The 26,926-nt window shown below is 40.3% G+C and overlaps 1 protein-coding gene across 1 annotated transcript in view; it reads right to left on the reverse strand.

Annotated features, from left to right (window-relative positions):
* Nucleotides 1-26,161, reverse strand: part of LOC126484567 (rho guanine nucleotide exchange factor 18) — a 637,896-nt gene extending 611,735 nt beyond the window's left edge. Inside the window, exons 1-2 of the mRNA XM_050108129.1 lie at nt 26,038-26,161; nt 23,644-23,706 (exon numbers count right to left, since the gene is read on the reverse strand). Coding sequence (XP_049964086.1) covers nt 23,644-23,686 — 43 coding nt within the window. The 5' untranslated portion in view covers nt 23,687-23,706; nt 26,038-26,161. The remainder of the gene's footprint in view (nt 1-23,643; nt 23,707-26,037) is intronic.
* Nucleotides 26,162-26,926: the final 765 nt, after the last annotated feature.

Below are 26,926 nucleotides of genomic sequence, written 5' to 3' on the forward strand. Positions count from 1 at the left end.
AAGAAGATAAACAAGAAAAAGTTAAAAAATGGTTCAAATGGCTCTAAGTACTATGGGACTTAACTGCTGAGGTCATCAGTCCCCTAGAACTTAGAACTACTTAAACCTAACTAACCTAAGAACGTCACACACATCCATGCCCGAGGCAGGATTCGAACCTGCGACCGTAGCGGTCGCGCGGTTCCAGACTGTAGCGCCTAGAACCGCTCGGCCACTCCGGCCGGCCAAGAAAAGTTAGTGTTGCATATTAAATACTCTGTCATTAGAAAGTACATGGATATTCACCGCCCTCCGCCGTATAAATAACATAGCTGGAAGCAATATAGGAATATGAAGTCGTCAACAGTCCTGCATATGCAGTAAAATAGTAAACTACTGTGAGACGAAGAACCGCTCTCTCGAGAACGTTGTTTTCGGAAGCAACAGGTTTATCATTCGTGAAGCTCCGACATGAGAGTGGGCTTTTCAGGAAGATCAGTCGTTTTATCAAGCTTTTAGACTGTTTGATTGTCTGCACTGCAAAGCTAGGAGGAACTGTGTTTACTATCTGCAGGTCATTTCTACTTCATCATTCTTTGCTTGGAGACATGTACACCTATGAGAATTTAGACATGCTACTTTCATGCGGCGAATGTCAAAGAAATACTGTCAAGACTGTACAGCGGTATATGGATGTCTATCGTGATCGTCACGCCAGGCAATTGCCCAAATTATTAGTTCACTAGTGCGACGTCAAAGGACGGGGACGAACAGTGCACTGACGAAGCACATGTATAAGCTGTTCTGAGTAGGACGCTAATCAGTCCGCACGGTGGCACGAGCTGTATTGCCAGGAAAATGTGATCAGCCAGACGAGTGCCAATCCCATCTTGCATCGACATAAATTCCATGAGTATGATGGGCAAACATCTATTAGGCGCACTACGAATGTAGTGGGGTGGACATGTTGGGAATGTGGGTCCCACGGGGAGCGTGCAAGGGATAAGTCCCTGCAGGCGCACTGTCCTCTGTGCCCTCGGTGGCTCAGATGTATACAGCGTCTGCCATGTAAGCAGGAGATCCAGGGTTCGAGTCCCGGTCGGGGCACACATTTTCAACATGTCCCCAATGAAGTACATCAACGCCTGTTTGCAGTTAGGGTGTCCATTTAATTATCATTTCATTTCTAGCAAAGCTGCATGGTCATCAATGGTAACTGTTCTTTCGGGAACAGATGCTACCGACATATATAATTCCATCTTTATCATGTTACTACATCAGGCACTCTGAGGACGTGATTTCGAACATCGTATAGAATCTGGTCTGTTTGCTCTGCAGCGCCTGGGAGACGACACTTTACCAACGGAGCAACGTTTACGAAACACGGAAATACGTAGCATGCACTACCGGGCAATTGAAAATTCACGCTTGCTTCGTTAGGTACACGAACGACCGCCGAGCGTATACGTTCGGTGCGGCATTACATGAAATTCCATTGCGGGACCTTATTTCCTTCCAAGTTTTAAATGGAAATACGAGTATATACGGACATCTTAAGAACATTCTACCTGTTTTTCTTGAAGACGTACCACCGGATAAGCGACAGTCTATGGGTTCCGACAAGACCGTTGTCCAGCTCACTCCTCCAGTATTGTAACGCAAATTCTAAATGGAAAGTTTCCTGACCGTTGCATCGGACGGAATGCTCGAGTACGTACAATGGCCGGCCACGTCTCCTGATCCGACTTCTCTTGATTTCTTTCTATGGGGAGCACTGAAAGCTGCAGTCCATTATTAAGCCCCATCTACGCCAGACATGTGTCGTCGAATCACCACAGCATGCAACGGTGTATCACCCAATGTACTTTCATCTGTTCATCTATCTACCGAACGGCGATTGCAGATGTGCCTTGCAGTCGATGATAAACGACTTGAGCACATACTTATGTAAAATGTACAACTACGTTTATTTCAGAAAAGATTTCATTTTGTGCGTGACATGTCGTCAGTCATTTTGAATAAACTGTTTACATTATTTAAACTGAATTTCGTCTGATTACAATTTCGTGTAGTACTACAGATACATTTGTCCGACAGCAGGTGATTTATTTTAAGAAGCTTTGCGGCGTCTCCAGGCAACACAGGTCAGGATTTTTTTCTTCAAATCTAAGGAAGTTAATACAGTAGTTTCGTTTTTCCCTTAAATAGGGCTGTTTATCATTGCGAAGTATGAATGACCGACGTTTCTGTTTCGGCTTTGACAGGTAAGCAGCAAAGGAGAGGGTTTAAATGAAAAACTGCCTGACGTAACTGTAGTTGTTTCCACAAAAACCTGGAAACGTACACCACTATGAAATAGTTTTCCTGAGCCCATTCTATGCACCAGAAGCTAGCCGTAACTTCCAAGAATGTGAATCGTAGCTGACCCTGTATTTATGTTGCACAGGAAACGAGGCATTATCTTAATGTCACTAAAGTAAGTCTTCCTACATATAACGCCGCAGCCTCGCATGATAGCTCTGCTTGACGGTGTTTACACCGCAGTACCTGATTCTGGCGACAATGTTTTCCAATTTTCGTTCATTTCTCGGATTATTTCGCAAAGAGTTTCAACCACAATATTAACAAGCATTACAACCCTGTACTCGTCTTTTCAAGCGCTTTCGGAAGCCGTTAAACGTGTATAATCGTATTTAATAAATGATACTTGCTTCATATCTTGATCGATACGAGCGTTACGATACTTTATCACATACCGAATCACATGCTACTAAGCGGACTATCATCTGCCGAAAGCATCGTTTCGACACCTAGAACAGTTCACTAAAAGAAACGCGTGTTAGTCTTACGTGACTCACCCTGTGTTAGTCTTACGAGACTCCTCGTGCTTATGTCTCGCGAAAAGATCATGAACATAAACTTAGAGAAATTCGAACCCACGCGGAGGCTTACCAACAATCGTTCCAACGAACCGTACGGGACTGGAACAGGGAAAGGGGAAAGTGACACTGGTATACAAAGTACCCTCCGCCACACACCGTAAGGTGGCTTGCGAAGAACAGACGCTGATGTAGATAGTTCGCTGCGTACTATCACTCTGATTATTTTCTTCTGTTACCATTGAGGGAGTGGTTAATATACTCGTCGTTACTTTATTGTATGATAATATATGATATAATATTCATACACCAAATAAAAGTAGACATTTCAATTATTCCGGCAAGTTACAGCACATTGACGATCGCCATGCGATGCAATCACAATATTTCAAAGTCAAGGGTCAAACATTGTGAAATAGACAGCAGCTCACGTTCAAAATCAATGAGTTCCTATGACCGACCACTCTGCTGTTACTGCTTCTCTGCAGACAATACAATACTCCCCGCCGCCGTTTTACACTGGCGTGTCCGCCTATCCTGACATCTAGTGCTCAATTTCGCATTCCATAGAGATGTCCGACTACTTTGGATTAGCAGTGTGGGAACTACTACAGGTTCTTTTTTTTTTTTTTTTTTACACTAATACTCTGATTCACGAGAAATATTTGTGTACATAATTTATTATTGTAGTGATGAGTGTGTAATATATGTATTATCTGTTTCATATTTAACTAGCGTTTCAAGTAAAATCTCGTGGCAATAATGAGAGCAACAGAGGAGACGGTATCTGCCCGAAAAAGCAGAAACGCTGCTGCAGCAACTACAAAAGGCAGCAAAGATTTGCCAGAATCTATTCAAATAAATATGTAAATGTTCATTTGTTCGAAATAGTGTATCTCCGAAAGTTCTTGACCGATTTGCTTTTAAAATTTTTGCCGACTTTGCATTCTAATGAAAAAAAAATCGTTTTGGAAAAATCTTTGATGTGCAGCAACATATACGCTGTAGCTTTTTGTATTTCGTTACGCTACACATTTTCTTATTGCGGAAGTATAAATTCGAATTCCACCAAACACAGCACGTCAGTTTCTTTAAAGAAACATCACACAAACGGGAAAGTAAAATTTTAAATAATGACATGAATGTCAGGTCTTCTGGGTTGGAAATTCTTCTAAGTGACCGCCCCTCAAGGTGTTACCCTTTAAATGAGTGTCAGACGCTCTGTGATTTAAGAAATTCAAAGCACATATTCGCATGTAAGAAAATTCATCTTGCGTAAAATGAAATTTACTTTGAAAGTAACACTTTTCAAAACACCATTCGCAATATTTTCCGCGATCTGTTAGAAGTCGTTTCAGCAGTCGTCAGGGACCGCTAGAAAACAGGCACGTGCGGGGTTACAATGAACGTAGGAAGCCCGTATGTTCGCATGTATATAGATTCTTACGTCATAAAAGAATCAAAACATTAGAGGATAGAAGAGCATCAGAATTTCGTAAACCATACTAAAATGCATAATTAGGCTTAAAGTGCACATTCTTATATCCAGATTCACAAACAAGTAGGCCCAAACCTGACATCAAACTTTTCAGTGAGGTTTTCGGGATACAAATTGTCTTTGGAGTACCAACACTGTGATACCTGATGTTCGGTCCTTTATTATGGCATAACGCCATGTGTGCCAGAAGATGAAAACGTGCGCTTGAAATTCAGCAAACAGTTGAAACTAGCCAATAGTGTGGAATGCCACACTTTGTTTCGAATAAATTGACTGGCTTTGCGGAAACGATTAATAAAATCCAAATTTCTTTAGCAAATCGACAAAAATAACTTCATTGTTCCCTAAGGCGATTAATTTTTCACTGCCAAACACGTGGAAACAAAATGAAAAACAAACTAATTTTGTGAATGTATTTTAATTCAGTTGATAGCTCCCAGCTACAGAAATCTGTTTTGTTTTCGTTTGACGTGAGAGTTGTAAACAAGAGGAAACAGCAACATTACTAAACGTAAACATGGGTCACGTAGAGACTACACCCCTTCCACTACACCTGACTGCTCTGCGCATGCGCTAATCTGGCAGCTAGGGCGCGCCAGAAAAATTTTTTCCGGGTAGCATCTGGCTGCTTGGTCTCCACTAGAGCCTCATTCAAGTAGCCAGAAGCGGGACAATGTACTGCTCATACGCGACTCAAATGCGCATGAGCCCGCTAGCAATTGCTCAAAAGAACCTAATGTAAACTGTTGTGACGTCACAGTCATCGGAAGCGGTTTGTTGTTGCATGGTCTTAGTACTAAATCATCTGATACATTTTACTGTTGGTGGACGCTTTGTGCACTGTGCTTGGTTGCTCTAAATAGCGCATTTCTTTTGCAACTTAAGTTTTATTCTTTTTTCTCTCGTTTATGTTTTATTGCTGCAGCATCGGAACACACTTAAATTCTTTATTAAAATATCAGTTCTTACAAGTCAAAATTACAGAAGTTTATTGAAAACTAAAATTATGAAAAATTCTCGGGTTTTTTTCGATTTTCTCCAGGATGAAAAAATTCCCGGGTGTTCCTGGTTCTCCCGCGACACATACCCTGAAGTCGTATTTATGGTTTACTGGTTTATGATTAGAATACTACTAGAATCTGAATTTTCATTAACAAACATGGCCTAAGGTCAGAGAGGGGGGGGAAGAGGAGATGGACAGAACGGTGGCAAAAATGGCCATAGGAAACGGGAAGGAGGAGATGGACAAAGAGAGGAGGGAGGAAGAGATGGGGGGAATGGGGGAGGGGAGAGGGAGAGAGAGGGAGAGAGAGAGAGAGAGAGAGGTGGGGGGAGGGGGAAGATGGACAGAGAAATTGGGAGGGAGCGATGGGCAGAGAGAGGAGAGAAGTAGATTAGGACGAATATCTAGTTCCCATACTTATTAAAAACGTGTGCTTTCTCCTTTCTTTTCCATTTAAGCAGGAAGAGCCACTGCAAAGAGTCACCGGGTGCAGCTAACAATATTATAAATTAAAATTTTATTCGCGATCTTAAGAAAAAAAAACGACTTCCTCTTTTTCCATGTTGAAGACTAGGAAAAAAGAAGTGTTTCATTAGGTATTGATACTTTCACGGTCACAATAAATCTGTCAGAATTACGTGGCATTGAAAAATACACTAACGGCAGCGAGACTCGATCCAGAGACCTCGTGCATCTGAAACTAAGTGCTTACTCGCTGGGCGGTGGATCCCGTGAACACTAGCGGTCCACAAACAGAACAACGTAAGCACGCCTGTAATTTTCAAGCTAGATTTTCTCAAAAACAGTTGAAACTTGCGTCTTCCTGTTTATATAATTATGTTAAAAGTCTTACCTGTATCCTACACACCTTGCCAATATGAATCAAATCGGTGAGGGTAAGTTCGACTGTTCTCTTTGTGGAGCCACCCTTGCGACGGAGGACGGATCGCTAGTTCTGTTAATTTTATTTTTTCTTGGCCTCTGGTTAAAAAGCAACGGCACGACTCCAAGAAAAGAGAGGGGGAGGGGAGGGAGGCGGGGTGGGGAAGAAAGGGGAGGCGCTGAAGAAAGGGGGAACGGGGAACAACAAAGATTCATTCAAGTTTATAACGCGCAAGAAGTTGGGCGTAATGCCCTGAGTTGTACCTTCTTCCGCAAAGAAGATGCACGGCACGGGCAAGTTGGCGGCCGCGATCCTCCAGAGCGGCGGCACCGTTTTTGTGCATACCGGCCGCCAAATCGTCCTAGCGGACCGCCAAGTTGCTGCCCCCGTCCCCGCACCAGAGACGCGCGCTTTCCGGGCCGCCAATCGCGCTCTGCCTCCCACGCTTCTTCTGAGCCAAAGTCTAAACTGACAAGCAGCAACTGCTCGCCGATCAATACCCTGTCCGATCGTGGCCTGCTATCCACTTTTTCATGCCATCTACTAACGTTTGTCGAAAATGAAACACACTGCAAAATAGTCTTAATGAAGCCACCCTCACAAGGTGGAATACATGATTGAACAGACATGCCGTACACTTAGTCTAGCGATAGAGGGCGTATGAAAGATCTAGTATAATTAACAGCAAAAACTGACACTGGTGAAATTGAGGCATTCACTCGAAAAACGATTTAACGTCCATTACGTCGTTTTTTCCGTTTCCTGCAGTAATTGCATCTGTCAGAATCTGGTGAGCAAGATGTATGAGACAGGCGAAATACCCTCAGACTTCAAGAAGAATATAATAATTCCAAACCCAAAGTAAGCAGGTGTTGACAGATGAAAATTACCGAACTATCAGTTTAATAAGTCACAGAAGCAAAATACTAACGCGAATTCTTTACAGACGAATGGAAAAACTGGTAGAAGCCGACCTCGGGGAAGATCAGTTTGGATTCCGTAGAAATGTTGGAACACGTGAGGCAATACTGACCTTACGACTTACCTTAGAAGAAAGATTAAGGAAAGGCAAACCTACGTTTCCAGCATTTGTAGACTTAGAGAAAGCTTTTGACAATGTTGACTGGAATACTCTTTCAAATTCTAAATGGGGAAAGGGTAAAATACAGGGAGCGAAAGGCTATTTACAATTTGTACAGAAACCAGCTGGCAGTTATAAGAGTTGAGGGGCATGAAAGGGAAGCAGTGGTTGGGAAGGGAGTGAGACAGGGTTGTAGCCTCTACCCGATGTTATTCAATCTGTATATTGAGCAAGCAGTAAAGGAAACAAAAGAAAAATTCGGAGTAGGTATTAAAATCCAGGGAGGAGAAATAAGAACTTTGAGGTTTGCCGATGACATTGTAATTCTGTCAGAGACAGCAAAGGACTTGGAAGAGCAGTTGAACGGAATGGACAGTGTCTTGAAAGGATGATATAAGATGAACAACAACAAAAGTAAAACGAGGATAATGGAATGTAGTCGAATTAAGTCGCGTGATGCTGAGGGAATTAGATTAGGAAATGAGACACTTAAAGTAGCAGAGGCAAAGGAGTTTTGCTATTTGCGGAGCAAAATAACTGATGATGGTCGAAGTAGAGAGGATATAAAATGTAGACTGGCAATGGCAAGGAAAGCGTTTCTGAAGAAGAGAAATTTGTTAACATCGAGTATAGATGTGTCAGGAAGTCGTTTCCGAGAGTATTTGTATGGAGTGTAGCCATGTATGGAAGTGAAACATGGACAATAACTAGTTTGGACAAGAAGAGAATAGAAGCTTTCGAAATGTGGTGCTACAGAAGAATGCTGAAGATTAGATGGGTAGATCACATAACTAATGAGGAGGTATTGAATAGGATTGGGGAGAAGAGGAGTTTGTGACACAACTTGACTAGGAGAAGGGACCGGTTGGTACGAGATGTTCTGGGGCATCAAGGGATCACCAATTTAGTATTGGAGGGCAGCGTGGAGGGTAAAAATCGTAGAGGGAGACCAAGAGATGAATACACTAAGCAGATTCAGAAGGGTGTAGGCTGCAGTAAGTACTGGTAGATGAAGAAGCTTGCACAGGATAGAGTAGCATGGAGAGCTGCATCAAACCAGTCTCAGGACTGAAGACCACAACGACAACAAGAATCAGTCTTTGTGCTTACAAATTATTGCTACTCTCCGACAGACGCAACGCCCTCCAGAAACATTTGACGGCCGTGTTATTCTACGTCGTCGTTCCACCGACCGCCGCGGTCAGTAATTAGCCACAAGTTTGAAGATTAGTACTGATTCAGCGCAGAATACTGTTCACTATATACTGCACTTCAATAAGATGTCTGTAAGATGGGTGCGACGTCAGTTGACCGTTGAATGAAAACCCGTCGTGTCGATACCAGTGAAGAACTTTTGCATCGTTTCCATGTCGAAGATGATGCATTTCTGGGAAAAATTACTACAAGCGATGAGACTTGGGTCCACTATCACCAACCAGAAATGAAAAGGTAAAGCAAGGAATGGCGCCACAGCTCATCGCCGAAACCAAGAAAGTTCCGCACTCAACAGTCGCTGGAAAAGTCACCCTCATTCTCTTCTGGGATGCGAATGGAGTAATTTTGGAACATTATATAGATAGGAGAGTAACGGTAACCAGTACTTTTTATTAAGACGTGCTGAAAAATGAACTTCGCCCCGCAATCAGGAGTAAACGACTAGGACTCCTGAAATCAGGAGTACTGCTACAGCATGACAACTCCCGACCGCGTACAGCCCGTAAGACAGTTAACACTAGTCAGGATATTAAATTTGCAAGTCTGTTACAACCTCCTCCTATACCAGACCTCGCTCCTCGTGACTATCTGTTCAGTGCACTCAAAGAAGCGAAGAAGGTACGCATTACAAAAGCGACGAGGAGGTGAAAACCGTGGTGCACAACTGACTACACACACGACCAAAAGAATTCTTTCATCTGTAATATCTATGCACTTCTGAAGCGGTAGAATACGCGCATTCAATGTCACGGAGACTACGTTGAAAAATGATACGTAAGTTTTTGTTCACTGTCACAATTTAAAATATTATAGTACTTTTAAGATTTTCATTTGAATCACCCTCTTATTACTCGATGCAGTATGCAGTTATAAGCGAGCAAAAACATGTGGTAAGTAACTACAGTAATTAGTACACTGATGCAAGAAACGGACGGGCAGATAAGGTAAGCTGCCGGCGATCTGTTAACTTCGATGTCAGGCTGAATAAACCTTATCATGCATTTCACCTGTGTGCATAAACCAACTGACACACTTATTCTGAGCTTCAAAAGAGCGTTGGCTAAATGAACGGTAATGGAACAGTGCCATAGCATTCCTCATGCAGGAAACCTTTGCTGCTAAACCGATGGCCGCTTTTGCCTGGATTCCCAGAAGAATGACACTTCCTTCCTCTAGTTCAGTAAGGAGAGAGACGAATCCTGGATGTTATGACCGTATTTGCGCCAGATGCCATGAAGGGCTCTTTCGTAAACGTGCTAATAACTTCGATGTTGAGTGAGCTAATCATAAAAGCATACGAACGCAACCTGGAGAAATTTTAAGCATTCCCTCATGATTGTTCTATTAAGCAGTTGCTTCATCGATACTGTGAACATTAAAAGAAATATAGACACTGTGGAAATGTCATTGCTGCGTCACATAGGGCTGGAATTAGCTATAATGTAACAAAGAAACAACAAGAGCATTATTTTATCTGTTAAACAGATGCCAGAATAAACGAACAGACTGGTTCGAATGGCAGGTTGTTGTTGTTAAAGTCTTCAGTCAGAAGACTGGCTTGTAGCTCTCCACCCTAGGCTATTCCGTGCAAGCCTCTACATCTCCGAATGACTACTGCAACCTTAATTCATTTGAATCTACTTACTGTATTTACTCCTTGGTTCTTCTTCTACAATTATTACCTTCACACTTTCCCGCATAAACGAACTGGCAATATTTTGATACCACAGGGTGTGTCTCACCGACCGATCCCTTCTGTTAGTCAAGCTGTGCCATAAATTTCATTTTTCCCCATTTCAGTTCAGTATCTCATCATTAGTTATTATTTCTAGCTGAACCACATATGGAAAGCGTCTATTCTCTTGTTTCCTGGACTATCTATTGACTACGTTTCACTTCATAGAAGGCCATACTCCATACAAATGCCTTCACAATAGACTTCCAAACAAATCTGTATTACATGTTCACAAATTTTCCTTTTCCGTTATGCTTTTCTTGCTACAGCCACTCTATTTTACATCCTCTCTACTTCTACCATCATCAGTTATTCTGGTTTTTAACAAAATTCATCTTCTACTTTTCATGTCTCATTTCCTAACCTAATACCTTCGACATGCCTGACGTGGCAATATTCAATTATCCATACTTTGTGTTTGTTGATATTCATGTTATTGCCTCTTTTCAAGACACTAAACATTCCCTTCCACTACTCTTCCAACTCTGAGAGCGGCGGCGTTCGCATAGTGTTGTCAGTGGTAACAGACAAGCAACATTGCGTGAAATAACCGCAGAAATCAATGTGCAACGTACAGCGAACGTATACGTTGGACATCACATCCTGCGACCATTTCGGTTAGACTCTATAAAGGACTGCAAAAACCGTGGCCTGGTCAGATGAGTCCCCATTTTGGTCAGTAACAGCTGATGGTAGCCTTCGAGTATAGTGCAGACCCCATAATGTCACGAGCCCAAGTTGTCAACAGGGCACTGCAAGCTGGTGATGGCTCCAAATGGTGTGAGCTGTGTTTACATGGAATGGACTAGGTTCTCTGGTCCAACTGAACCAATCATTGACTAGAAATGGTTATGTTCGGTCATTCATGGAGTTCGTGCTCCCTGACAACAATGGAACTTTCATGGATGGCACTAAATAAGGTCACCGAGCCACAACTGTTCGTGATTGGTTTGAAGAACATTCTGGAAATTTGAGTGAATGATTTAGCCACCCAGATCACCTGACATGAATCCCATAGAACATTTATGGAACTGTTTGTGCACAAGCACCGGCAATGCTTTTGCAATTATGGATGGCTGTAGATGCAGCAAGGCTCAATATTTCATCAAGGGACTTCAAATGACTTGTCGAGTCCATACCACGTCGAGTTTCTGCACTACATCGGGCAAAATGAGGTCCGACACAATATTAAGCGGTATCCCATGACTTCCGTCACCACAATGTATTAATGTCTATGCAAAAATCAGTATTTCAGTTTTAAAAATATCTGTTAGGCAAATGGAAGATAAAAATGTAATGACGAAACAAGTTTTACTTTTATTTCATTCAAATACTTTTGACAATCAGGCCTGGAATGAAAGTGAAAGCTTAATATAATCTTACTGGCTAACTGATTAGTTCCTACAATGGATACCAGTGAAACTATTTATGTCTTCATAACTAAGTTGTGTCAAACACAGTGGCATCTCTTACAAAATTTTACCAATGTGCTACAATGTGGTGGCCTAGACTTCTGACTTACAAGGGTAGTAATGGTAACTAAATTGGACATATTAAGTTTACATATAAAAATTAAGTTGCTTAAACATAGTCAAATTTTATAATTAATCATTTAACAAAGCGAGCAATAAAATAAAGTGACAAAAATATGGTAGCAGCAGGAACTGAACCTGAACCAACAAACTGTCGGTCAGTGCGCTTGATCACTCTCTCACAATGCCATCACCAGAACTACTACTCAAAAATCTCTCATACCCTAAGCTTGCACAATATCTTACACCCACTTTCTTAGAAAAATATTGACCACGTGCTGTGAGCAAAGTAGGACTCAGTGCCAGAAAGGATGGTGCCCCATCAGAGCACGCAGATAAAAACAGGCAGCTGCCTCCCTTCTCTGAGTTGATCATAGTGTGGCTGACCATCACTTTAGCACTCGATACGTGTTTCTGTTTATCATGGAGAGAGCATTACAAAACATGTTTTTGTCCATTTTATTTGCGTACCGGCAAGCATCCGAAGAGAAACGGTGTAATTTTAGTGCAATTTCCATTCTGCATTCGAAGAGAAATTGTGTAATTTTAGTACGATTTTTCCAGTGTACTGCAGCACATTAGCACTTGATAACTGACCGTCAAGGCTTAAACATCACTTCCAATACTGAGCAAAGCCAGAATTTTCCACTAAAATGCTCGTGATGGTCCCTCAACTTTGCTACGATTTCACGAGTCAACTACCTATCAGAGGCTGTGGATCATAGGACATCTAGTACATAATGAATGAAATTAGACCAGTACAGTTTCCCAAAGCTTTATGAATTCAAGAATCTCTGTGAGATGACAGGAAGTAAAAACTTATAGGTTCTCGTTTGGATGAAATGAGATCTGCAAGAAATTGGCATTCTGCGAAAAAGAAATCACTTCAAAATCCTAAGTTTCATTAACTTGTCTTTTATGCCTTAGCAATGCTGCAGAAGGAAATGCAAAACATTTCACTGGGCATTTGGTACTTGGGAGTGCAGGATTTGAGAGGTAAATGCTACCTTAATTTGTATCAGCTGTCTAGTGAAACATTCAGCCATGTAAGCCCATGCAAAATAATTACACATATGTCTTTAACAAGAGGGCTCACATTACAGTGTTACAACAAAGACAGTTACTGTTTTAACTGTTGCAGTGCAAGTGCAGCCCTGGTCAACTGTCATCGATGTCGATGCATTCCCTTTCAAACACTGTGTAACGTGTCAGCTGTTTACATTGTGCTGCCTAACTGTATGCAGCAAAGAAAAGCAGTTATGTTTGTCACAGACCATCGCAAATGCAACTCTTCTAACAGATACTTATTCTCGATGTCCTCTTGGGAAGGGACTTCCAACAATTCCCTTCTTACACAGCAGTATTAGTGAGAATAAACTGCTCAAGTCATCAAACAATCTGTCATTTCAGGTGCAATGAGGTTCTCTTTGATTCCATAGTCCACTACCCAAAAAGAAATTTCTCTGCACAGCCCAAACAATACCCCATCCCAAAAGTTATAATTTCATCATGCCGATCAGCACTATCACTCCAAGAGTTTTAGTTCCTCTTACATATTGTACTACCCAAGAACATCAGGAGTGTTAATATGTGTTCACACCTCTCTGCCATGCTCTAATGGGAATCCATGGGAACTGAGGGGTTAAACACCAATAATGTGCTTGCAATTAAATGGCACAGCAAATTTTGGTATTCTGGTTAAAAAACTAATAGTGAATATCCCTAGATCAATTGTAATGGAATTTCTACAGTGATGAAGGCTGGCAGTGGCACTTCATTACATGGAAACTGGTCATTCATATCCAAGTGTGAGCTACTGATCTCATTTCTGAAACATTTTATGGGAACTAGTCATTCAAATTGAAATGTGAGCTACTAATTTCATGTCTGAAACAAAACATTTTACTCGCTGTTCCCGAAACTGCAAAAAATCTGTGGCTGGTTCTGAGTGATTATGATGTTTTGTTTCATTTTATTAAATTTCTCATGTAATGAAACTATTTCAAGACAGTATTTTGAACATAAAAAATTATGGAATAACATATTAGCTTATATGCAACTTAAAAGTGTTCTGAAATTGTAATGGGTCTGACATTTCATAGACAACTGACTTCATGCAAATCATTAATAGAATCTGCTGTTACTGGCACATACTCTCATTTAACAGATTTTAAATAAAAATTCAATTTATCAACCTTTCTTCCATCTGTCTGACTTCAGATGCTATTCAAGCATCTACATTCCTGCCTGAAATCTTCAGACGTGGACTTAAAGAACGTGCATGCACTTTTTACTATCAATAAATATCAAGGTCAAAGACAACTACGAAAATACAATTACATACATGAACATTTCAAAAAACAGACTGATCACACTTGTCTACTGTCATTAAATGGTGCACGATATCTCCACCACAGTTGGAAGGTGATGGGCACAATTCTGTTTTGACAAAACAGTAGGACTAACTGGGGTTTGAACCAGAGACATTTGGCTCTGTAGTCTGGACTTCTATCACGAAGTCTCCACGCCACACAAAAGTCAAAAATCTTCTAGTTACCTCCCCAGAAAATAAAGATGAATACAAGGGGGAAGGTTCATAGGGAAGGGCAGGTCATTCAGACCTCATGAAGATAGGGTGTTCTGGAACTAGATTTAGTTTTTTTAACTTAAAATATGTTACCAGTAGTACTACATATGGTATGAAATGTACTTTTCCCAATGTTGATGAACTGCTGAAACAGTAGTTTGAAATTCAGATGTATGACAGAGGACTAACTGCTTAACAACTCTGCAGAAACCAAACAAATTACACAGTTTTTTAGGCAATGAACTGTTTTTAAGGGAACCAGGGCTCAAATTCCCATCCCATAAATTACCAGAATCTAGGGCTTCACTATATAATTTCCTTTGAATGCCATCACAGTTCCTTTGAATAGAGCAGAGAGAATTTTTTTCTCCATCCTTGACCAAACTGTGTTAGTGCTCTACCTCTAAGGAACTGAGTGTTGATGGTAAAGTAAACTGTAACCTTCCTTCCTTACCTCTGAATGTTTCAGACTCTTCTTCCTCAGAAAAGGCCCAAGACTTTGGGCATAAAAACCTCTGCTTAATCTTTTAAATATTGTACTGAAAAGAATATGTTGTCGTATCTATACTTTCCACATCATGTCACTCCTGCCACAGTTTATGCATTTACTAAATTCAGACTAATGTGTACATGTTATACTGGTATGAAGTACACTTCACTGTGCTCCATACCGTGGCTTGTGGAGCATAGAAGCACGCATGACAGGCCCATACGTCCCAAAGAAAAAGAAGGGTTACAAACTAATTTCTTTTATAAGTTGCTGCTTACAAGCAAATTTTGTGTAATAGCCCTGCGACGCATATCATAAATTTGTTGACTGAGACTAAACAGATCAAACTGAAGTACAGTTTTTAACTTCAGTCTCACTTTAAATAGGTAAGTGCATACAGAATGAGCAGTTGGTCACTTGGAAAATCCAGAAGTCAATTGATCATTGTGGTGTTAAGGAAAGATTTAAATTTTCACTTGAGTGACATAGGAGAGTAATGAAACCCTACATTTGAATGGATCAGAAGATTTCCAAAATGGCACTGTTATGATCTTCAGAGTGGAGATTGTTCCGATGCAGCTCTCCATGTTCATTTGCTCTGTACAAGGCCTCTTCATCTCTGATTAACTACTGCAGCAGACATCAATTTGAACCTGTTTACTGTATGGACATCTTCATCTACATCTACCATATCCCCCCCCCCCCCCCCACCTCCACCCAAACACACACACATTTCTGTCAGTTACCAAACTGACAATTCCTTGATCCCATTTAAGATGCATCATGTTACTTCCACTATAATTCCAGTGCATAAAATCATCAGCCATCTTGCACAGTGAAAGAAGACAGCAAGTAATAAGCAGGGGTAATAGAAATTGACAAATACAGGTTGTACAATTTTCAATGGAAGTTATTACAGGCATGCAAGAAGCTGTTTTTGTGATTTGACAAGTTATCATAATAACTAACTGTGACCCAAAATCAAATTTAATTGATAATTAACCTTCCATCAACCAAATTGTCTAAGGTAATTAAATTCATTGCACCCAAATTATATATTCATTTGAACTACATACTTTTTCTCTCCATGTTAATCCAATTCATGCACAAATAATTCACAGTTCAAAGCTCATTTTTCCAGACAGTTATCATCTAAAGCTAGTACACCCAAAATTACAAATATTACTTTCTTTTTCAAAGGTGTGCACCTTCATTATCCTACCTAGCTTTGTTTATGGGTCACCTAAAGCATTTTGGACATGACACTGTGACAGATATTTCTTGTTCCATTCTGCCCTTTCTCTTCTCTCTCATTACTAATAGATTGCCCATGGTTTAAACGCGCAACAGGAAATATTGATGGAATTTAGTAGAGCACTATAGACAGACAACAAGAATTAGTGTTGTTAATAACTGCAGCCATTTATGATAAAATATAATAAGCCACCATGCTGCCCACATTCTGGTTAATACATTTTCAAATAAAATTAAGTGTGCTTAACTGCAAATAAATCTGAAAATGTCTCATGGAGATATTCACAGTACATTAGAACATTCATTCACAATCAATGCAAAAACTGCATTCAGTGAAATTCTAACATTAACTAGAATAAAGATCAGATAATCAAAATAGGTCAAACCACAAAAAATAGCTTTGCCATGAAAAACTTATCCTCAATAGTGCAAAGAGCACCATCATCTAAATTTCAAGCTTGAGTGGTCACAAAATGAAGCAATTGCTACACACTAGGTGTATACCAATCAATCACACTATCTACGATAGTTGCTCACACAAGCAAAGTACAACGATAGCAGTTGCAAAAATGTTGAAGAGAGACAGTTTGTTTTCAAACAACAATGGCCTTCCATTATTACATTTTTGCAGTTTGAAATGATCTCTAATCTGCCACGAAGTAAGCATTATTCGTATTTTCTAATGTATTGTAAACACAACGAAAGCTTATAATCCACCAATGCAGTAAAACAACATCTGGTAGATGATAAGATGCAACAGCCACAGACACCTATCACCTCATGACAAAGTTGGCTACTCATACTAATAAAACAAAAGGGACTCAAAACGAAAAATTGTGTTCCAAAAAAATACAATACAAATATAAAGTAAGGCAGACAGCACTCAGTACCTGTATTTGCTAATATGCAGATATTTTCGCAGCCTTCTGTACCTGACTGCCAAAAGATAATCATTTCCTATCTCTATTTCCGTATAACTGCACACATGCTTTTCAGCCACCCATCATGCCTTACTCAGAAAATTATTAGTTCTTCTTGCCTTCTCTAAGTTGTTCTCCAATATGTGTAGTACACAAGCAGCAAAAATATAGCTCATTTAAAAAAAAAAAAAAAAAAAAAAAAAAATCATCCTGTGAGGATGAATCAAAGAACAATAGTCACCTGTCTCCCTGGTTAAGCACAATCTTTCCCTGTAGTGCAAAAATGTACAAAGTCTATGGACTGTATGGCAGAATCACAAAAGTACTCTGAACGTATCATCAGAAAGCCAAAAAGGGGGACAAACTGTCAGTGCAGACCATTTATCTTAGTTTAATTTATTCTAAACCTATAAGACATTCAAAACATGTCACAAAAATATTAGTGATCTTTTTAAGCAAAAAACAGAAACAGCTAACAATAAACCAGCTTGGCAAAAGTACAGTTATTGTGGTGGCATCTGGTCCTTTGAATGCCAATGTTGGTAATGACTTGTGTGATGAACGGTGAGAACTGAATACGATAAGTAGTGAGACTTGTCGGTGGCGAATTAGAATGCATGTTCACAAATAAAAGTTTTTGACTATTAAGTTAGAATTTAATCGCTTTGTTGCAATTTTTGGCAAAATCGGAAATGAGATAAAAAATTGGTTATTGCAATGATGAACATACATCCTGGGCTACACTACACATCCATCTATTACAGCAATCGTATTTTTGTGCTGAGATATGCTGACTTTGTCAACTCACAAGCAAACTGGAACATTCCAATCTAACCTGTGCTTCGCTACAGGTTAGTCCATCAGCACATCTAGTATTTTCCATTCACTAATAGACACGTAAATCAGGAACCAACCTTAAAAGCCATAATAACCACATCAGTAACTGCAGAGAGAATCTCAGTTTATTTGCACATTAAGTTTCCCAATCATTCTGTACTAATCGGTGGAAACAATCAAGTGTGAAAATTACAGTTTTGTTACCGGCAGGCATGACAAGACATTCAGTGTAACATTACTAACTGCTGTTCTCTGAAATCTACTTGGATATATAGCTCGTAGCCCAATTCATAATAGAAATATATTAGATCTAATGTCGCCAACTGACCTGGCCTCCTTGAGGATGTCCACATCAAAAGTGGCACCAGTGACTATGCGGCAGTAGTGGCAGGATGATTACCAAAGCACAAAGGGTGACTAAAACAAGTAAAAAGATATATATGTATGTTCAGTAAACTAGATAAAAAAGTGGTACTGTCATATCTCACTGAGGAATTTCAAACTTTTAGCAGAGGACTGAAGCATGTAGAAGAACTATGGCTCAAGTTTAAAACAATAGTTGACCATGCAATGGATACATACATACCCAGTAGAACAGTTTATGAGAGAAACCCTCCATGGCATACATTCACTGCAAAGAAGCAGAGACTACTGCATAATAGATGTACAACAAAGCATAGCAGTACAGATAGATATATGCTAAATGAAACACATTTGGGTGTCGAGAGAGCAATGTGAGGAGCCTCCAATGACTACCATAGCAGAATATCGTCAAATGGTCTTTCAGAAAACCCAAAGAAATTCTGGTTGTGTACAAAGGCTGTTTGTGGCACCTAAGTTACTGGCCAGTTACTTGCCAATGAGACAAGAATTGAGGGCATCAACGCAAACACAGAAATGCTCAAATCGATTTTCAAATGTTCCTTTACAACAGAAAGCCCAAGATAATTGTCTCAATTTAATCCTCTTCCTACTGAAAAGATGGATGAAACAAGTGTTAGCTTCAGTGGCATTGAGAAATAGCCGACATGGTTAAAATTAAACAAACCTCCCTATTTCTATACATACACTCCTGGAAATGGAAAAAAGAACACATTGACACCGGTGTGTCAGACCCACCATACTTGCTCCGGACACTGCGAGAGGGCTGTACAAGCAATGATCACACGCACGGCACAGCGGACACACCAGGAACCGCGGTGTTGGCCGTCGAATGGCGCTAGCTGCGCAGCATTTGTGCACCGCCGCCGTCAGTGTCAGCCAGTTTGCCGTGGCATACGGAGCTCCATCGCAGTCTTTAACACTGGTAGCATGCCGCGACAGCGTGGACGTGAACCGTATGTGCAGTTGACGGACTTTGAGCGAGGGCGTATAGTGGGCATACGGGAGGCCGGGTGGATGTACCGCTGAATTGCTCAACACGTGGGGCGTGAGGTCTCCACAGTACATCGATGTTGTCGCCAGTGGTCGGCGGAAGGTGCACGTGCCGGTCGACCTGGGACCGGACCGCAGCGACGCACGGATGCACGCCAAGACCGTAGGATCCTACGCAGTGCCGTAGGGGACCGCACCGCCACTTCCCAGCAAATTAGGGACACTGTTGCTCCTGGGGTATCGGCGAGGACCATTCGCAACCGTCTCCATGAAGCTGGGCTACGGTCCCGCACACCGTTAGGCCGTCTTCCGCTCACTCCCCAACATCGTGCAGCCCGCCTCCAGTGGTGTCGCGACAGGCGTGAATGGAGGGACGAATGGAGACGTGTCGTCTTCAGCGATGAGAGTCGCTTCTGCCTTGGTGCCAATGATGGTCGTATGCATGTTTGGCGCCGTGCAGGTGAGCGCCACAATCAGGACTGCATACGACCGAGGCACACAGGGCCAACACCCGGCATCATGGTGTGGGGAGCGATCTCCTACACTGGCCGTACACCACTGGTGATCGTCGAGGGGACACTGAATAGTGCACGGTACATCCAAACCGTCATCGAACCCATCGTTCTACCATTCCTAGACCGGCAAGGGAACTAGCTGTTCCAACAGGACAATGCACGTCCGCATGTATCCCGTGCCACCCAACGTGCTCTAGAAGGTGTAAGTCAACTACCCTGGCCAGCAAGATCTCCGGATCTGTCCCCCATTGAGCATGTTTGGGACTGGATGAAGCGTCATCTCACGCGGTCTGCACGTCCAGCACGAACGCTGGTCCAACTGAGGCGCCAGGTGGAAATGGCATGGCAAGCCGTTCCACAGGACTACATCCAGCATCTCTACGATCGTCTCCATGAGAGAATAGCAGCCTGCATTGCTGCGAAAGGTGGATATACACTGTACTAGTGCCGACATTGTGCATGCTCTGTTGCCTTTGTCTATGTGCCTGTGGTTCTGTCAGTGTGATCATGTGATGTATCTGACCCCAGGAATGTGTCAATAAAGTTTCCCCTTCCTGGGACAATGAATTCACGGTGTTCTTATTTCAATTTCCAGGAGTGTAATTTGTGGTTGAGTTAGCCCTATTATAGTGGCCAATAGCTGGAAGAAAGCACAGGTCACACCCATTTATAGGAGAGATAGTAGAAGTTATCTACGAAACTACCGCCCAATATCCTTGAAATCAATTTTCTATAGAATCTTAGGATATATTCTGAGCTCAAACATTACGAGATTTCTTGAACAAAATGATCTACTCCATGTTAACCAGTATGGATTCCAAAAACATCGACTATGTGACATACTGCAAGTTTTGCATAAAGGCAGTCAGGTAGATGCAGTATTTCTCGAGTTCTGAAAAGCATTTCACTCAGAACCATATCTATGATTATTATCAAATGCACAATCATACAGCATAAAATATGAAATTTGTGACCGGACTGAGGGTTTATTAGTAGGGAGCACACAATATGGTATCTTGGACGGATAGTCGTTAACAGACGTAGAAGTAACTTGAGGTGTGCCCCAAGGCAGTGTGTTGGGCTCCCGCTGTTCATTTTGTGTATTAATGAGATTGCAGACAATATTAATAGTAACCTCAGACTTTTTGCAATGATCCACTTATCTATAATGAAGTACTCTCTGAAAGAAGCTACACAAATATTCAGTCCAATCTTTATTAGATTTCAAAGTGCTGCAAAGACGGGCAGTTTGGTTTGACTGTTCAGAAATATAAAATTTTACACTCCACAAAATGAAAAAAGTAATATCCTATGACTACAATATCAACGAGTCATTGTTGGAATCAGTCAATTCGCACAAATACCTGGGTGTAACGTTTCAAAGAGATATGAAATGGAAATATCCCACAGGCTCAGTCGTGGCTAAAGCAGGTGGTAGACTTCGGTTTATTGGTGGAATATTGGGGAAAAAGAATCAGGCAACAAACGGGATTGCTTAAAAATCACTTGTGCAGACCATCTAAGAACGTGGCTGAAATATGATATATTCAATGAATACAGAGAAGGGCAGCATAAATTGTCATAGGTTTGTTTGACCCATAAGTGTGTGTCACAGAAATGTTGAAGAAACTGAACTGGCAGACTCTTGAAGATAGATTTATACCATCCTGAGAAAGCCTATTGACAAAGTTTCAAGAACCGTTTGTAAATGAGACTAAGAAACATACTAGTCACCTATGTATCATTCCCATAGGGCCAGTAAGGTCAAGATTTGCAAGACTAGATTAATTACAGCTTGCATGAGCATTTAAACAATCATTCTTCCTGTGCCCATACGTGAATGGAACAGGAAAAACCATAATAACTGGTAAAATGGTATGCATTCTGTGCCATGCGCTCCACAGTGGTTTGGACAGAAGAGATGTAAATATCACTGCATTGTCTATGAGCAACATCAATTAACTGTGAACTTCAGCACTCAATACAAGGGTCACCAATGCCATTAAGTGTACTTTAAACCTAGTTCACACAATGACACTAGGTTGCAGGCAACTGCGCTACCGGCCACTGTACATGAGCGCCACATATTTGCGCAACTCTGTGAAACTAAACACTTTTGATGTGTTCCAACTTTGGCAAACATTAGTTGCACGAGTTTTGAGATTATGTGTGTTCACAGAGTGTAGACAAACTAAAATACGAAGTGGGGAACAGACAATAATGTTCGCTTTTTGGATATCTATGCTTTGCATAGGTGTTTGTGGGATTTCAGTGATGCCGATTACAAAAACAAGCAACATATTGCTGTCACAGAGACCATCATGTGCGATCATAACATAGATGGTTTGACAATGTTTGAGCTGCAGGGCAAAATTTATTGAGTTGGGAGCGCACACACAGCTGAATTAAGAATAATACATGCAAGTGTAATTCTAGCTGTGGCAATGCTCTCATCTACAAGACTAAAATCCCATCGTTCGAGTTGGCCAAATCTTTAAGGAATATTGTTTACCGGAGGGAAGGCTATACTAATTCAAGAAGCTGCATTTTTTATTCAATATTAATCTATTTAAAATGTTGCTGCAGTACTCCCCTTTCACATGTTAGAATTTTGAAATATTGCCACTGTACAGATCTATCTTCAAGAGAGTAGTTTGCAAACCATTCTCTTCTTAATGTGGCCTGCTTTGAATAATTATGGTTGCTAATGTTAATAATTATTGGTGTTAATGAAATAGTGTCATCACCAACTAAAACCACATCTTATAGCACGCCGAGTGTTCTCGATTGTAATGTAGGCAATATGATATGTAATTTAGTTCTGGCGACAGGGCTTCATGCATTACAGTACCTTTATTCCCTATCGCACAATTAATTCTATTTAGAAGAAGCATGATTAGTTCTTGTCGACATTCTAAGATAATTAAAAGAACTACTTCGATCTTCCGTTATAAATTATTTCAGCAAGGATGCTGAGCAACCGAGCTGACTTCTTTCCTTCATCCAGTCATGAATCGAAACACGTTTCTTATTTTTTTCTTATGCAGCAATTCCACGCAACAAGCTTTAACTCCATCACAACTTGTGCGATGTGCAGCTGCCAAAACTTTCATTTCAGACATGACTCAGGGACCCACAAAACGACGAAACTGAAGTGTATACTGGTGTTGCCGTGTCTACAGTCATATGAAACCACTTGCTTGCAACTCATTCTACGCAAAGAATGGCGCAACCCAATGTTGTCGTGTAAACTAGGCTTTAAGTAACTGGGCTTGAATGTGATAGTGATTTCCCCCTCTCTGAAGTTTGGCAGCAATTCCACGCAACAAGCTTTAACTCCATCACAACTAGTGCGATGTGCAGCTGCCAAAACTTTCATTTCAGACATGACTCAGGGACCCACAAAACGACGAAACTGAAGTGTATACTGGTGTTGCCATGTCTACAGTCATACGAAACCACTTGCTTGCAACTCATTCTATGCAAAGAATGGCGCAACCCAATGTAGTCGTGTAAACTAGGCTTTAAGTAACTGGGCTTGAATGTGATAGCGATTTCCCCCTCTCTGAAGTTTGGCAGGAGTAAAAATGTAAATATGAAACAATGGTTGTGGTTGTGATAACAGATATCTGCAGTGTGGCACATAAAATCTTGGTAAACTTAGGTTCACTTGTTTATGGCATATTATGATAAAGCACACTTGTATTAAGTATACAAAATGTTGAATTTTGAAGATAATGCAGCAAATGGGACTGATTGGTCATCAATGTTCAACTATAGCTGTAATAGCTGAAAGCACAGCATGTAACTATAATTAAATTTCCTTGCCCAATGTGTACAAAGATGGAAGAAGCCACATACCTGATGACAGTGGGCACATATGTGACTCGATCAGCCTCTCCATTTCTTCACAATGATGACACCCTGGGAAATATATTGAAGCAAAGGTTACTATAATGCTCTTTTTTTTTTAGCAAAATAATTGGAAAATTAATATAGATAATTATTTCAAAACCTTTCATGCACATTGCCTCATAACTATTGTACATGTTTAGGCATGGCCTGTGAGCAGAGGCCTTAATGTATTTGGTACACAAAAAATGCATAGTAGGTTTAAACTTATATAAAAATTTGCCAGAAAACACATGCATCCTTTCAGAACATAGTACCTGAAGTGAGTGGTCTCCTGTGAACTGTTACGTCCACGAGCCATTCACAAAATGTAAAAGGGTTGTGTAATGGCAATGACAGATCTATATCAGTAGCCACATGAAATTAAAGCACTCTTGTACATCCTTTTTCAATAACCACCCCTGCGTGGATACAGAGGAATGTTCGATAAGAGTCATTGGCTCTGACCAGTGTCATGCGAAAACAAATGACCAACACCGTAAATATATTGACTATGTGATACTGGCAATTTTTTCGAACACTCTAAGCTACAGATCACTCTGTAACAACTAAACCATCACTTTCCAACCTACTCTAGACCTCAAACAAAGCTATAGGTCAATTAATGTGTCACCACAATCAAATTTTTGTCTCTATAACATTTGTTGTCTTTGTGAACTAACATCAAAACTGTGAGTATCTGCACCAAAAGATGGCATGATGGTAGCCATTAACATTGTGTCACTGGAGAAGACCAATGACTTGTAATGAATGTTCCTCTCAACCCCTTGCTCCATATTTCAAAATCCAAGAGTTTCTTCTGAATTGATTCAGTCCTCAGGCCATAGATTGGTTTGATGCAGCTTTCTATACTGCTTTAAATAATATGATCCACAATAAACAACAGCATGAACATTTATCAATTGTCTTTTTCTGTTATACACAAACTGTAATTTCAACTTTATACACCTATAGTCTACACAGTAAGATCTATTTTTTAAGCATCAATAACATTATGAATACAGCATGACTGTAGTTCCTATGCTGTATCACATCCCAACTATAATGATCTGGTAGATTTACAACATGCATAACATTTGCTTCTAGATGTTAAGGACGTTAGAATTCATTATCTGGAAAAAAAAAAAGAAATCTGCAATTGTGAATGAAGGAGTAAGTGCTGTATTGAGGAAGCAGGAGATTGTAACTACAAACTACATTCAGACTGTGAGAAAATGAATCCCTTACAAGATACTGTATGGAGAATGGGCATATAAACTGCCCCAACTTGAGTGCAAACTGCCACCAACAATGTTTGGCTAGAAGTAATTTTTTGAACATGCAGTACAAAGGAAAACTGTATGGTCAAAAATGAAGGGTATTATGTAGTAGCTAGTACAGGATGCCAGGGACTATGGGCAGAATACACAACCGTCAAAAAATATTAATTCTATTTCTGGTAAGTTCTTTCATTCACAGTAGTGTCTCATTCTGCTGTTAAAACATTATTTCGTTAATTGGTCACTAAAGACAAGAACTCTGTCTAGCTTGCAAAATGTTGGGCTACTGAACGTTTACTACTTTTTAACAGCAATGGAATCAAGTTGCTAAACGCTGTCATATGTGCTCCTTCATCAGTCTTCATATGAAAGTTTTTTACGGTTTAGGGAGCATTCAATTTTCATTCAAAATCACACTAATTCCAGCACCAAGTAATGACAACATCTTTGTCATTCAAACAGAACAACAAAACCAATTTTTGTGAGCAAACGCTACAGTGTTTGATTGCTGTTGACATATCACACACGTGGCAGTCGTAGCAAAATAAACAGATTATGATTCCAAACATAAGAATTTTCAAGTAATACGTTGACAAAATGAAAAATTCGAAAGAATGTGACGGAAAAGAATAGAAGCCAAATATGTGAAATGAACCACGAATTTCACGTATTTTACTGAAAAACGCATATTTAAACAAAATATAATAGTTCACAGAATATAATGAGTTCTGCCGTTTATTTTCGTAAATCCCAATTTGTTGTTACTGCTAAAGTATTTTTGCGTAGCCAAAAACACTAACCTGTAAAGAGATTATCCAATTACAGGAGACTAACTCATAATAGCCCGAAAAAATAGTGAATTAACTAATGCAACCTCAATATAACTGTTTCTGCAGATAATTATTAGCTAGTCTTTCGGTTTAATGTTCTCTGCACTTCGCGCGTCTATAACGCTTTCTGTCAACGTAACATTACTGTTGCTGTTATCTTACTGTATTTACCCGTGAACTGACAGCAAGTCACTCACCTGTACTGTAAACTAATGGTTGTCATAACAAACTGTTACAAATGAGTTAAAACTTACCTTAACTCTAAACTCATACAAATTTCCAAGCCAGCTATGTCTTATCGGCAAACACAACACCACGAATTATTTAATATACCTTTTAGAAAGTACTACCGTTCTACACTATGCCATTTGTTTCAACCATTTTACACGGACGTGACGTTGTGTACGTTCAAAGACATAGGCGGGAATTATAAGTATCATTCAGCCGGCCCCACGCGCGTCTCCGCATGCGCATAGACCCGTAGCACAGAAGAAAATTTCATTCAAATCTGCGTTTCTGCAAGCAATGAACAGATTCCCACTTCAATAAAACACTGTAATATTGTTTGACATTTGTCTTCTATGTACTTACGAACAATTAATAAGATACTGGAAAAACCTAGGCATACTGCTCACAATACTGTCTTTCTGTAGACGGGTATGAATTAAATCCAAAAAAGATAATGAATAATGCGTCATTTACCACGTTTTATGATCTTCAGACTTCTGAATAATGCAACCAAGGAAAATTTAATATGTCGAATATGTTTCTAAGGGCCACAAAGGCTCTTATCAGTTAAATATTTGTTCGTAAATGCGCACACGGTCGTTTTACAAAATTTTTTACAAGGGTGTCGAATAATACACCACGCATGAAATCTGTAAAAACGCTAAATGTGAAACGCCGTAGTTAAAAATAAAATATTTGAGCGTTCTACTGTATGTAATTTACTGCTTAGAGGATATTCTACTCTCATTTATTCTTTTCGAGGAAATGACTTTCTAGTGAATGTTGGACGAATGGGTGAAGCACAAGAGCCAAAATTCTTCTATGTTCCCGGTAACAAAATGTCTAAGATAAACTTGACGATCAATACAGTTTATTATCACCTTTGTATACAATGATACAGGATTTGTCATAGAT

The sequence above is a fragment of the Schistocerca serialis genome, chromosome 6, assembly GCF_023864345.2.
Source record: "Schistocerca serialis cubense isolate TAMUIC-IGC-003099 chromosome 6, iqSchSeri2.2, whole genome shotgun sequence".
Classification (NCBI taxonomy): Eukaryota; Metazoa; Arthropoda; class Insecta; order Orthoptera; family Acrididae; genus Schistocerca; species Schistocerca serialis.